The sequence below is a fragment of the Myotis myotis genome, unplaced genomic scaffold (assembly GCF_014108235.1).
Source record: "Myotis myotis isolate mMyoMyo1 unplaced genomic scaffold, mMyoMyo1.p scaffold_m19_p_14, whole genome shotgun sequence".
Lineage (NCBI taxonomy): Eukaryota > Metazoa > Chordata > Mammalia > Chiroptera > Vespertilionidae > Myotis > Myotis myotis.
Window position 1 is genome coordinate 28,818,947 of NW_023416318.1, and position 13,493 is coordinate 28,832,439.

At 41.5% G+C, this 13,493-nt stretch overlaps 1 protein-coding gene across 1 annotated transcript in view; it reads left to right on the forward strand.

The window, feature by feature from the left end:
- The first annotated feature begins 1,016 nt into the window (after positions 1-1,016).
- Positions 1,017-13,493, forward strand: part of FSHR (follicle stimulating hormone receptor) — a 134,436-nt gene continuing 121,959 nt past the window's right edge. Inside the window, exon 1 of the mRNA XM_036335533.1 lies at positions 1,017-1,168. Coding sequence (XP_036191426.1) covers positions 1,017-1,168 — 152 coding nt within the window. The remainder of the gene's footprint in view (positions 1,169-13,493) is intronic.

Below are 13,493 nucleotides of genomic sequence, written 5' to 3' on the forward strand. Positions count from 1 at the left end.
ATATTTACATATGTAGCAGTTTCTCATAACTCAATTTTATGCAACTAATTACCTAAGTATAATGCTAAAATTTATTTTAGCAAGTGACAGATTGTAGGCGGATCTTAGAGAATATTCTGCCTTTCAATCTTCATAGATTCTGGAGTTGAAAGTAGCAGACCACTTTACTGAGTGCTGCCAAACGTTCCTCAGATCCCTCACCATCAAGGAGATTGTGAATGCCATCAAAAGAGCCAGGATTGTCACCCACAGGGAACATTTAAAACTAAGTTAAGAGCACAGATTAAGTAAATTCATTGGTGTCAACTTCCAGAAGGCAGTGTGTAAAGAAGTCAGAAAGAATGTGCAATAGGCATGGACTGCCAGCATTTACCAAATCTCCACTAAAAACAGCCCATTCCTTAGGTCCCTTAGATTGGTCAATTACCTCTGGGATAACCCTCTCAGACGTGCCTCCCACCTCCTGAGATCGGATTGTCCTGGGGCACACTAGCAGCTTGTCTTCTGAGCAACACCATCTCGGGTCATTAATTACAGCAGGAAAGAGGACTGGTGACTACCACAGAAGTTCTGCTGTTATATCAAGTGGGCTGGAGGAAGACATTGGCGCCAAGACCGGAACAAGTCCCCGCAGTTCATTCTTAGTGGCACATTGTAGGTTGTGTCTCTTTTTGGAGAAAGTCATCATGTCACTCTGTTGAGAAAAGAATGGTGACCAGCAGGGACACTTCTACAGTGAAATAATGTAGCCTATGCCAGACACTTGCTATCTTCCTTGGACCAGGGTGTAACAAACCCAATTAAGAAGAATGAGGGAATAGCTTATTTTGCTCCCAAAATACTGGGGCACACAGGACTTTTGCTATTCTCCTGGAGTGACAAAAAAAAAAAAAGCATCCCTTGGGTCATGTGACCCTGGAGGCAGCTCTCATAAGGGCGCCAAGTGGAGCCTCTGAAATCTGTAGAGATTTTTCTCTGCAAATGCAGGAGGAAAGCAAGTGGATGGATAAATAAGCATGGCCTTGCTCCTGGTCTCCTTGCTGGCCTTCCTGACCTTGGGCTCAGGATGTCATCATCGGATCTGTCGCTGCTCTAACAGGGTTTTCCTCTGCCAGGACAGCGAGGTGACAGAGATTCCCCCCGACCTCCCCAGGAATGCGGTTGAACTGTGAGTATCAGAGGCTGCGGGAACTGCCACGGCAGGCATTTGTGTGTTGGGTGCTGGTATTATTTTCACATTCGGCTGATAACTGCTGAGCTGAAATATTTCTGAATGCTTGAATAAAACAAACTCCCCCATCTTAACACTCGCGCCCCGTGTCTCTCCAAGGATTTTGGTGAGTGTTGGTCACGGTGTTTGTCGGGGACGAGTCATGCGGAAACCTGAATGTCTTTTCAACATATCTGCGCTTGGGTTCCATACTCTCTTTGGTGGAAAAGAAAAACTAAGAAAAAGTAGAAACTTAGAAGACCTAGGAATTAGAGGCAGGAAGACAGCTTTGATTTAAGTGGTATAGACTGTGAGTCTCCTGAGGACACTGAATTCAAGAATACAAGGGCCCTTGTTGCTTTGGAGGCAGGAGCAAATAATTCCCAAACTGAGATTCTGCTTCCTGGGGAGAAAGAGGGATGGAGGAGACAGGGGAAGGGGTGTGAAGGAAGGGAGAGAGAAGAGAAAAAGGAGCTGGAGAGGGAAAGGGAGACAGGATAATCTTTCATACAGGTGAAAATATATGATTCACAACTTTAGATTTTTACTGAACTGTTTCAAGAGAAAGTAGACAGACAAGGTTGAACAAGAACTTCAATATAATGTAACTCTATCTCTTTATTTTGCAAATGAGATATCTGGGGTCTGAAGAGTCAAGAGAATTGCCAAACTCTCACAATGAGTTGAGGCAGAGCCAAAACTAGAAATCAGGCCTTTTGACTCACATTCTACTGCTGTTTTCTCCCCCCGAAATCCCATGTCTGTCTACATTAGAGAAAGATTATTGCTTCCCCTGAGAACTGGTAACTTGTGGCTCAGAGATTATAGATATCCTTGGTGTTTTTAGTACAAGGATTTTAAACAGAAGCCACTATTCTGGAAGCCTGTTTTAAACCTGGTCCCCCCTTGAAGCTATGGATGACTCTTGCTTTATTGCAGAAGGTAGTCATCGCTTCAGTTCACTCAAACACATTGGTGTTGTATTTCTGAGTTTCACTCAGGGACAAATGGTCACAGACTTGGTTGGTCCTGCTGCTACTTTTTCCCTTGATAACCCAAGTCCTCGGTTCCTATCCAGAGAAAGCTGCAGTACAGGGAAAATAACTGGTCTGCTCTGTGTTTTGGCTACACTGCTTTAGATGAGACAGCTAGTCCTGATTATGGAAAAGTCAGTCTGGTCTACTAGGTAATAATAAGCACAGGAGATGGCCCATGTACCTGAGCTCCTGTAAGAAGTCACTTGCTTCTATGACTTTGAACAATTACGTAACCCCCTTTGAGCCTCGGTTTGTCACTTCTAAAGTAGTTTTAATCCAACCTGCTTGGTTGGATTGTTGTGAACACTAAAAATTATACCCACACACACACCCAAATACACAACCATTTCCATGTCTCCTGTCTCTTCTCCACTTCTTCCTATGTTTTTCCTGTGGGTCAGATAGTGACAACCGGTTAATAAAGCAGAGAGCCCCTAATGAGGTTTAATTTGGGGTGATGCTCCTCTATCCAAAACTCCCTTCTTTACTAGACTATCTGCTTTCTGATATCTTTTTACAAGAAGAGAATAATTAAAAATAGGGATAAAAAAGAGAAAACAAAAAAAAGGGCAAAAGGAAAAAATAAAACAAAACAAAGAGAATTTTTTTAGAAAATTCTGCATCAAAAACAGAAAGGAAAGGAGGCAGGGTGGAAGGAAAAGGAAAGAATAAAATTCACCCTCAAACCCCAAACCTCAGGCAGTGTTTGTATGTATGAGTTAGTGTGAGAGGAGCAGGGAAAGGACTTTTTTAAAAAGTCATACTAAGATATAAATGAGTAACTACATGTCTCTGCCCAAGAGCTTGCAACTGAGGAAAGAGATTGTAAAAGAGGATGTGTCCAACAGAACAGCAAAAACAAATGTCACACTCTTGACAAAAGCTAACCCATGGTCAACCCCTTACTTAGGGGTACGTAACAGTGCCCAAAGGTGCTAAAACTATGAAGGGGAAGAGAGTGCTTGCCTCTTATTGGCATTTTCCCCACCTGAGGGATGAGTATGGTTGTTTGAAAGCTTTGAGGACTAAAATAGTCCTCCCAGATATCTAATCTTGAGAGGATTCTTTCCTCTGCACACTCATTAGTAGGGCATGAGTTGAACCATTCTGAAGTTCAGATTGGCAATCTTCTCAGCAAGATGTATTGAGGAAAGGAAGATAAATGTTACTTTGGCAGTTAAACAAAAAAAAGGAGAAAATTATTTGGGGATATTTTTCAGGTCAGTTTGTTAATCTGATAAAGAGCAGATCAATTGCCAGGTGAACTAGAACTCAGACATTGTGGTAGGATGAAAGAGCAATTATTTTTGCTTCCTTAAAAGGACTGGACCAGATTTACCTGGAACACTGGTAGAAGGAAGATGAAGTGGCTTGTTCAACTAAGTCTTTTTAATTCATCTGCAGTCTTCCAAGTTTGGGTATTGACTTTAATGATGATCACATCAGGTGGAGGTTGATGGGCTTCCAGGATGGCAATTGCTTAATCCATCAACACGTCAAAGCGTCATTGTCAGTCAGGTTCCCCGGGGGAAACCTCTCCTAATTTTACCTTGTACATTTTCATCCTATCAGATTCTATCCACCTTGCAGTGGTCTCATTTTATATACCTGCCAGGTATTGCTAAAGATTTCTAATACCCTACAATCTACACATGCTGATATCAACAGCAAAAGCAAACAAAAGTATCATCAACAGGCAGGTGGATTCATTTACTGAGGGGCCCCTATTATTTGCTTCATGCTTTACACATACTACTTCATTAAAACTTCATAATAGAACTGCAAATTTTGTATTATTGCTCCATTATTCAAATGAGGCAAACTAAAGAACAGAAAAGTTCATTCAGTAACTTGAGCACAATCACCCTTGCAGCTCCCAGATGGCAGAGCTGGGATCCAAACTAGCCTATTTATATCTCCTCTGTGTGTGTGTACAGTGAAAATCTTCTGACTCCTTTCACTCCCTCTTCTTAAAAAAAAAAAAAGTGTCCATCCTGGCTGGTGTGGCTCAGTGATTGAGCGTCAACCCATGATCCAAGAGGTCATGGTTCGATTCCTGGTTGGGACACATGCCCAGGTTTCAAGCTTAATCCCCAGTAGGAGGTGTGTAGGATGCAGCTGATCAATGATTCTCTCTCATCATTCATGTTTCTCTCTCTTCCTTTCTCTTCCTCTCTCTGAAATATATATATATATACACAAGGGGCTCAGCCCTCACAGCCCTACCCACTGGTCATTCCGGAAGGTGGTTCTGCTGTTGGGTCTAATTAGCATATTAGCTCTTTATTATATATACTAGAGGCCCAGTGCACAAAAATTTGTGCACTCAGGGGGTGGTCCCTCAGCTCGGCCTGTGCCCTCTCGCAGTCTGGGACCCCTCGGGGGATGACTACCTGCTGGCTTAGGCCCACTCCTCGGGAGATTGGGCCTAAGCTGGCAGTCAGACATCCCTCTGGCAGCCAGGGAGCCCTTGGGAGATGCCCACTTGCCAGTGGGGAGCAGGCCTAAGCTGCAGTCGGACATCCTTAGCGCTGCTGAGGAGGCGGGAGAGGCTCCCACCACCACTGCTGTACTGGCAGCCATCAGCATGGCTTATGGCTGAGCAGAGCTCCCCCTGTGGGAGCGCACTGACCACCAGGGGGCAGCTCCTGCATTGAGCCTCTGCCCCATGGTGGTCAGTGTGTGTCATAGTGACCAGTCATTCCCAGTGGTTCTGCTGTTAGGGCCAATTTGCATATTACTGTTTTATTATATAGGAGATATATATATATATATATACAATGTCCTTTTGAATTTTGACCAGAGGTCAACAATTTTTTTTTCCCCATAAAGAGTCAGAGCGTCAGATAAATATTTTAGGTTTTACAGGCCAGTCAGTCTCTGGTGCAACTACTCAGCTCTGCCATAGTTGTAGGCAAGCTGCCTCAGACAAAATGTAAATGAATTAGCATGACTGTGCTGCAACAAAACCTTATTTATAGACACTGAAATTTGAATTTCATATCATTCTCACAAGTCACAAAGTATTATTTTTTTTATTTTTTTCAATCATGTGAAAAGGTGAAAAACATCCTTAGCTGATGGGCCTTAGAAAAGCAGGGGGCAGGCTATATTTGGCCCCCAGGCTGATTTAGACTATAGATGAGAGTGGTTAAATATGACTGGCTTAAGTAGGGTTTTAGCAGCCTGAGAGAACATGGCACCACAAAGAAAGTACTAAACTAGGTGAGCTGGGTTAGGAATAGAGGGAGTTCTAAGGCAATATTCACAGGTGGGCCTTTAATTGGTTCTGACAAGTCAGAGATGATAGAGTGTAGCATCTAGATTGTTTTTTGCTCTATCAAGTGGGCTATTGGCTGTACAATGGAAATTGTGTCTTCCAGAGTTGCTATGGGGATTAAGTGAAACCAGGTAAATAAAACGCCAAGCACAATGTCTCTCAGGTGTTGGTGGTGGTGATGGTGGTAGTGATGGTGGTGGTGGTGGTTGCTGTTGTCATCTGTAAAATACTAGGAAAAAAACACCACAGAGAGCATTCATGGTGATCAAATGAGTCAATAGATATGGAAATGCTTTGGAAAATTTATGTAAAGATCTTCATAACTCTGAGATAGTTCATAGTCTCCCACTTACTTAAAAATAACCTTCTCCTTCTCCTAGTGGCTGAAACACTTATTTTGTGTGCATTTTCTTTCTAATAAAATGTTTTCCTTCAGGCTTTCAATAGCTTTCAAGATCTCAGGGAGCGGGTTTCATTCTGACCATAGTCAACGGAATTTTGATGTCTGACTTATTCTAGGAATTTCACCTGGAGGCAGTCAATGAACCTAGAAAGGACCCTTTGATCTTGCTTTATTCTTCCTAGAGGTAGAATTCCTAAGGAGAATGTGAAAACCTATTCAAAATCTGAAATTTTAACTCTAAGTGACACTGTGGATACAGCTAACTTTTTATTTATCAGGGTTCAATGACCACAATACTAAGAGGAGAAAAGGGTCCACTGATGGTCTTTCTCAGCATAGGGAGACCTGTACTCAGATTATATCGTAAACTGCCTGTATCGACAACTCTCTTCACAGAAAATTCCTCTTATCTCACTACAATCTCAACTGACCAACACTTCTAATTACCTTAATTATATTTTCCAATTCTATTTTCTTCCTCTGCCCTATTCTTTATCTTGTTGTCTTTGTTTAGATCACTCTTAATATCCTGTTACCATAGAGTATTATTTAGTGAGGAGCATTACAGTGTGCCTAGTTTAGCCTGGCTGGTGTGGCTCAGTGGTTGAGCATACATCTACAAACCAGGAGGTCACAGTTCGAATCCTGGTCAGGGAACATGCCCAGGTTGTGAGCTTGATCCCCAGTAGGGAGTATACAGGAGGCAGATGATCAATGATTCTCTCTCATCATTCAAGTTTCTATCTCCCTCTCCCTTTCTCTGAAATCAATAAAAAAAAACATATAGTTTTAAAAGTGTGCCTAGTGTCATCTTTCCTTTGTACGTCCTTAGTTCTACAGGATGTATTAGTGTTCTGTGCCTACTAGGGAAGCCTTTGCTGTGCCAATAAGTTCTGTGATCTCCAAGAGGGAAAAAGAGTTTTTGATGTTTGCAAAAGAGTTTTTGATGCTTGTTTAATTGTGGAATCCTTTTCTCTAAGAGCATCTTTATCTAAGAATGAATATTCTGCAGAACATACTTTGGGAAAGGCTGATCCACTTGGGATCTATTCAACCCCAGCCACTGGAACAAACTCCTTGCAAACTCTGAATTATAGCCCATGCCTCCTAACTCCTAAGTCAGTGCTCAGTAACAGCTAGTGATGGACTCTTGGCTGGGTTTCCATTGTTTTGTGCCCGAGCAGTAGCTGGGTAAGGATGTACTGTGCTCTCCTAAAGGAGCTAGCTCTGAAATAAAGATGATGGCCATGATGGAACTAGGTGTTACTTGTTCTGAGTTGATGATAGGGACAATAAAACAATGGATTACAAACCTGCTAAAACTACCCTGACAATCTCATTTGTTGAATAGTGATGGTTTAAATCTCATCATGCAAGTTTCACTTTCCTGATTGCCCATATTGAATAACTTTTACAAACTCCCTTCATACTACTAGAAGTGATTCATTGCCATCATCTTTTCTGGGATCCTGGACTTCTAAAGCCTTGATTGTATGATAATTTCCTGTTTTATCTCCTTCCTACCAATCTCTCTCTTCTCCAAACCCATCTGCACACTGTCATCCCTCTCTCTCCATAAAACACCACTGCTGCCATATTATGATTCCCAAGTACAAAATCCTGCAATGGCTCACCTTTTTTACTTTACCGCTCACCATTCTCATAGGAGCCAACTACTCTGCAAGACTGATACATACTTGCTCTCAAGCCCACTTGTGCATTTCTCCGCCCTATGTCTATGTATGCCTGCTACTTACACTACCCTCAATTTCTTCTTTGCCTCTTGAAATACAACCTACTTATCATAGTCTTACTCAAAGGTTGCCTCTTTCATGAAGTCTTCCCTGACGACTTCCATCTTTATTTAATCTGTGCTGTTCATCGCACAATCTTGCTTTGCACATAACTTTTCATGTGCATCTTGTTTTCTCAATAGCAGTGAACATTTCCTTTGTACTCCTTATGGTGCCTGGTTCAATGCAGTGTGTTATTCTAGCCCTCAATTACGTGTAGAACAAATGATACAATAAATAAGGGGAAATTACATCTGTTTATTTGCTCTGCTCCTCAGTACTGACGAAAAGAATCTTATAAGAGACTAGAGGTCTGGTGCACGAATTCATGCACCAGTGGGGTCCCTCAGCCTGGTCTGCACCCTCTCACAATCCAGGACCCCTCCAGGGATGTCAGACTGCTGGTTTCAGCCTGATTCCCACAGGCCAGGCCGAGGGACCCCACCAGTGCATAAACCCATGCACTGGGCCTTTAGTATGCATATAAGATCTTTAGTTAATCTCTTCTCACCCTCCCACCTCTTCCCTTCCCTCTAGTATTCATCAGTCTGTTCCATGTTTCCATGCCTGTGCATTGAGGGTCAGTCCCCTGGTGGTCAGTGTGCATCAAAGCTACTGGTCAAACGGTCAAATGGTCGCTTAGGGTTTTATATGGGAACTACTATAGGATTTGATAGTTTCCTTGCTTTTTCATGTGTTTGTTTTAAGAAAGTGACTGTATGTTATTTGATGATCCATTAATTTATTTAGAAAGAGAGATACATAGACTTGAAACAAGGTTCCTAATTTAAAAAGTTGAATATTCTATATTCTAGGCATATCACTCAGTTCTCTTGACGTAAGTAATAGTACCTGCCCCTCCATACCTACAAAGAATATTAAAAGGATGGATAAAATTGCCAAAACAAAGTCACCTTAAACCAGGCAGAAATGTTCAAAGAAATATAATTTTTTCAATTAAGGTCAGATTCCAAACCCTGAATGTTAGGTTTCCGGTGCTCCCCAGATGCGCTTTGAATATTGTAATTCTGTTGGGATATCAAAAACAAACACCCCATTGTGCAGGCTGCCCTGGGTGCCCATATCTGGGGACTCCCACTGCCTTGTTTAGATATGTCTCAGAAAGAAACAAACAGCACCATTGTCATACTAATGCTTGAAATAAGCCTTTCTCTCAAAACAAAATCCTGCACCTGCTTTTGTGAGAAATTGTATGTCTATGTCCAACATTTGGAAGGTAACTTGGCTGGGGGTACGGGAGGCTCATATTCACTGCAGAGGAATCAGAAAACTGACTCGAGTAATAGCTACAGGATGCAGTACCTTGAAAGGAAAAGGTAGAAATTATATTTCAGGGACAGAATGCTTTAAAAGAGGAGATGAACTTTTACCCTGCAAATTGGCTAAGAGCTATAATTTACAGAGTCATTATCAGAAATTGAAGAGTAGGGATTTGATAGCTCAGAAGTGCACTTGCTTGGTGATGATAAAATCCCCTGGTTTACCTAAAGGGGAGTGCTGTCCTTCCTCACCCAAGTCCTCTACCAAAGAACCCTGAGCTTCAAAAGCAGGACATCTTGGCCACAAGTGGGAAATTTATTTAACTTTTTAAAAATGTATCGCGGTGACATTGGTTAATAAAATTATGTAGGTTTCAGGGGTACAGTTCTATAATACATCATCTGGATACTGTATTGTGTGTTCACCACCCAAAGTCAAGTGTCCTTTCATCTCCATCTATTCCCCTTTTACCCTCTTCTACCTGCCCTCATGTCCCTTTCCCTCTGGTACCCACCATACTGCTATATGTGTCTATGAGATCTGTTTTGTTTTTTGCTTAATCCCTTCACTTTTTTCAACCACCCTCCAATCTCCCTCCCCTCTGACAGCTGTCAGTCTGTTCTCTGAATCTGTGACTCTGTTTCTATTTTGTTTGTTAGTTTATTTTGTTCATTAGTTTCCACATATGAATGGTATCATATGGTACTTTTCTTTCTCTGACTGGTTTATTTGACTTAGCATCATTGATTATCCTTCTCCAAAGTCACTAACTGTGTTATTTAGTCACCGTGAATGATTGGGCTGAACTCTTTTTTTTTAAACCTGCTAGACATAGACTCTCCAATTTAGCTTTATTTAGACTAGATTCTAGCGTATGCATCCCACAAGGTCAGTTAGGAAAAAGAGTACATAATTATTTTTAATTTCTTAGGATCTGATTATAATGAGATTTGGATGTTTGTTCTGAATCTGACCTCTCCCTGAAGTATCTTGGAGGATGTTTTGTGTCTCTGACCTGAACATGCTATTACCTTGTTCTTTCATATGGAATATGCCAACTGCTCCAAAAATCCTCAAGGGGTGTACAAGAAATATTTGAATAAAGCAACCAGACCCTTGCCATAAACTTGAACTCAATTATATTTTTAGTCTTAGAAGTGACCTGAGTCCACCTTTTTTCATCCCTTCTCCCAGACCTATTTCAGCAAGAGCCAACACAGCCATCACATATTCCTGTGTCAGAAATAGTGGAAAATGCACAGCATTAGCCAATTGTTTGTATCTCCTTAATGCCAAGCTTGATGAAAACCTCTAAGAAACATGGACCCAAAAAGTTCAGCTAGATTTCAATGAAACAAAAAGATCAATTGAGGACATGAAACAGAAAATCCATCAGTAGATAGGTGAAAAGTTGAAGTACAACGATGCTCAGGTTTCCTTCAATTCTAAAATGCTTTGATTTCACAAACATCTTTAGGCACCAAACTTCTCAGAATCAATAGTCTCTTTCTAAGCTTCAGACTCCAGGGGGTATGCAATTCCTAAACTACTGTGAATTCAGATGTGGGTGTTGGGAAAGGAAAGGGGCTGGTGAGAAGGGCTCCCTCCGTCTTAATACACAGTTCTGTTAAGCAAGGGGTTTTAGAATTTGACTTTGTAACTAAATAAACAAAGGCTGATGGGAGCCCATGGAATGTTTCATTCAGAATCCTCCTGGAATAAGAAGGGAATAAAAAAAAAAAAGGCCCCTTATATGGAAAGACCACAGCCTTGAGCACTAGATTTTCAAGAGTGGCTCCAATTTAAAATATTCTGTTCCTTCTAAGAAAGTCTACTGAATCATCCATCAGAAGACGGGATTAAATCCCTAGAAGACAGGATTGCCTCTACTTATGCTCTCTTCATCATCTCATGGTAACAGTTCTGAATTGGTCTCTGTCCGTTCTTCCCGCCCCCTCCTCCTTACTCGGTTCCCCCTCCCACCCTCCCATCCCCCCGCACCCCCAGCTCCTGCTTTGAGCTCTTGTCTAATTCCTCTGTGGGCTCCAATGCCCAGATTCAGGACAAAAGTTCAAGATTTGGCATTAAGATTCTCTACATTTTGGCCTCAAATGAACTCTCCTGTCCTCTCTCATCTCCCATTCTTTCAACCCTTTGCTCTGTGCACTATTTTCTATTCCCCAACTGCCTAATATATCTTATATTCCCCTACCCCAATACCATTATTTTCTCCAACCTGAAATGCATTCTCTTACCCCAACATTGTTGTTTATTGAGATGAGTAAAGCCGCTCATTTTTTATGACGTTTCTTTTAACAGCAAATATTTATTGATTATATTTGTACAAGGCACTGCACTGGGCATTTGGGAGAGAAGAATCAATAGGAGAGGCACAGTGCCTGCTCTCACAAAGTTGCTAAAAAATGAAGAACATCACACAGGTAATGACAATAATGTTTTTCCTCACTGTTACCCACAATAATCAAAATCCCGCCTCAGAACCCAGAAGGGTCATTATCCGTACCACTCATTTGACATGTAATTGCAAGTTGCTTTGTGCACTCTGAAATCATAGTCTGAGCATTGAAAGACGTGCATGCCAAGTGAAAGAAGATGCATGCCTGCCTGATGCCAGAAGAGAGCTGATGAGAAGACAGGTGTCTGTCTGTCCTATCAAGATATGACCTTATGCCAAAGGTTGATTTCAGGAGCTGCACAGGGGCACTTCGAGAATACCCCACTCTTTGAAAGGTCAGAAAAATCCCTGCTCTATTTTTTAATGAGAACACCAAGCTGAAATAAAACAGAATGACAAATGAACATCAGCAAATTTAAGATAGTGCTAAACTGCCAGATGTCCAATTATTTAAGTTTGACTAGAAGTTTTCAAATTATAATAATACAGGGACGGGTGGAAGCACCAAAGAAGGAAACAGGCTGTGCTGTTTCTTTGCCAGTCTCATAATTTTTCCTAAAGTCCTTGTGCTCAGGAATACCAAGATGTGGATCTTGCAGAGGCAGAGCAAAGGGTGTTTACATGTCAATGGGTTGTGTATGCCAGTTTCCCCCCAGAGCAGCTGAGGCCATCCCTGGCATCTGGTAATCACACCATTAGCCTTAACAAAACCTAGATATCTCTTCTGAAGAGGACAGGCCTTAAAAATGTCTACTTTGACAAAGGGGACACTTATATGGAATTATTGCATGCTGTCGAACTCATCAGTAATTTTCTTCTATTTTAAATTTCTAACTATTGTATTTTTTTGTATAGCTATGTTTAGAGTTTAAAAAAGAATTGAGTGCAAAAGAATGATTGCTCTCCATCAGCAGATCGCAGCCTGAGCAAGTACAACAGGCAGTCCCTAACCTTTGCCATATTCCCATCAAAACTAATTTCTGGTCAGAGCACAAAAGGAAGTAACTTTCATTTAATTGGTATTTGTTTTGTGGGTAAGCAATGTAACATTTCAAAAAGTATATATATATTGGGCTCGGGGAGGATGGGGGGCGGGGCAGCAGAAAATGCAACCAAAACACCTTTTAAATTAAAAATAAAAATTTAAAAGGCAAGGGAAGCAAGTGTAAGGATTATGGGGAGCAACAAAGAGGTCATCTGGAATCCTGCATACAAGAGCAAAATTGCTTATCAGGCCCCTGATTGTGAAAATCTGTGTTCCTTGAATAAGCACATACAGTCTTGGAATGGCATCTGATTCCCCCAAACAAATACTAGAGAAAAGAGGAAAGAGAACAAACAGTTATAATAGCGAGATAGGATAATTACAAAGTAGCTCGGGTAAGATTCAGGAGAAAGAAGAAAAAAAAAAAAACAGCAACAGAAAGAAACGGCAGGGCCATGGAATTGGGGAATCGCTCTGTCAGTGTATAGACCTTCCCTCTTGGGCTGGTCAAATTCCCTGGAAAAGATTCTTCCAAACTCCTATATGGAGGGTGAAGCCGTAACTGCCAGCATTCTGGTGAGTGGGAAAAAGGGGTGGGGGGGAGGTCTCAGTATCCAGCAGTCATAAGCGGTCCCTGGCATACTCTAGTCTGGAAACTCTCTGTTCCACTTTCTTTAAAAAAAGAAACCTTTGGTGTTTTGCTCAGGTGAAGAGGAGCATGTGCCTGACTGCTCTGAATGGGACTTACGGCTGTCTCTGTTTTTTAATATAGTTTTATTGATTTCAGAGAGGAAGGGAGAAGGACAGAGAGATAGAAACATACACTGAGTGGCCAGGTTATTATGACCACCCCATCAGTACTTCATTGACACTTCCAAAAATACTGAATATTGAAAACTTCCTAAGCAAATACTCTCAAGGTTTTATTATTATTTTTATTATTTGCATAACTAATTCACTTCATTGTACTGATGGGGTGATCATAATAATCTGGCCGGTCGTCACAATCTGGCCACTCAGTGTAAGGATGAGAGAATCATTGCTTGGCTGCCTCCTGCACGCCTCCCACTGTCCACTCCATGATAGCA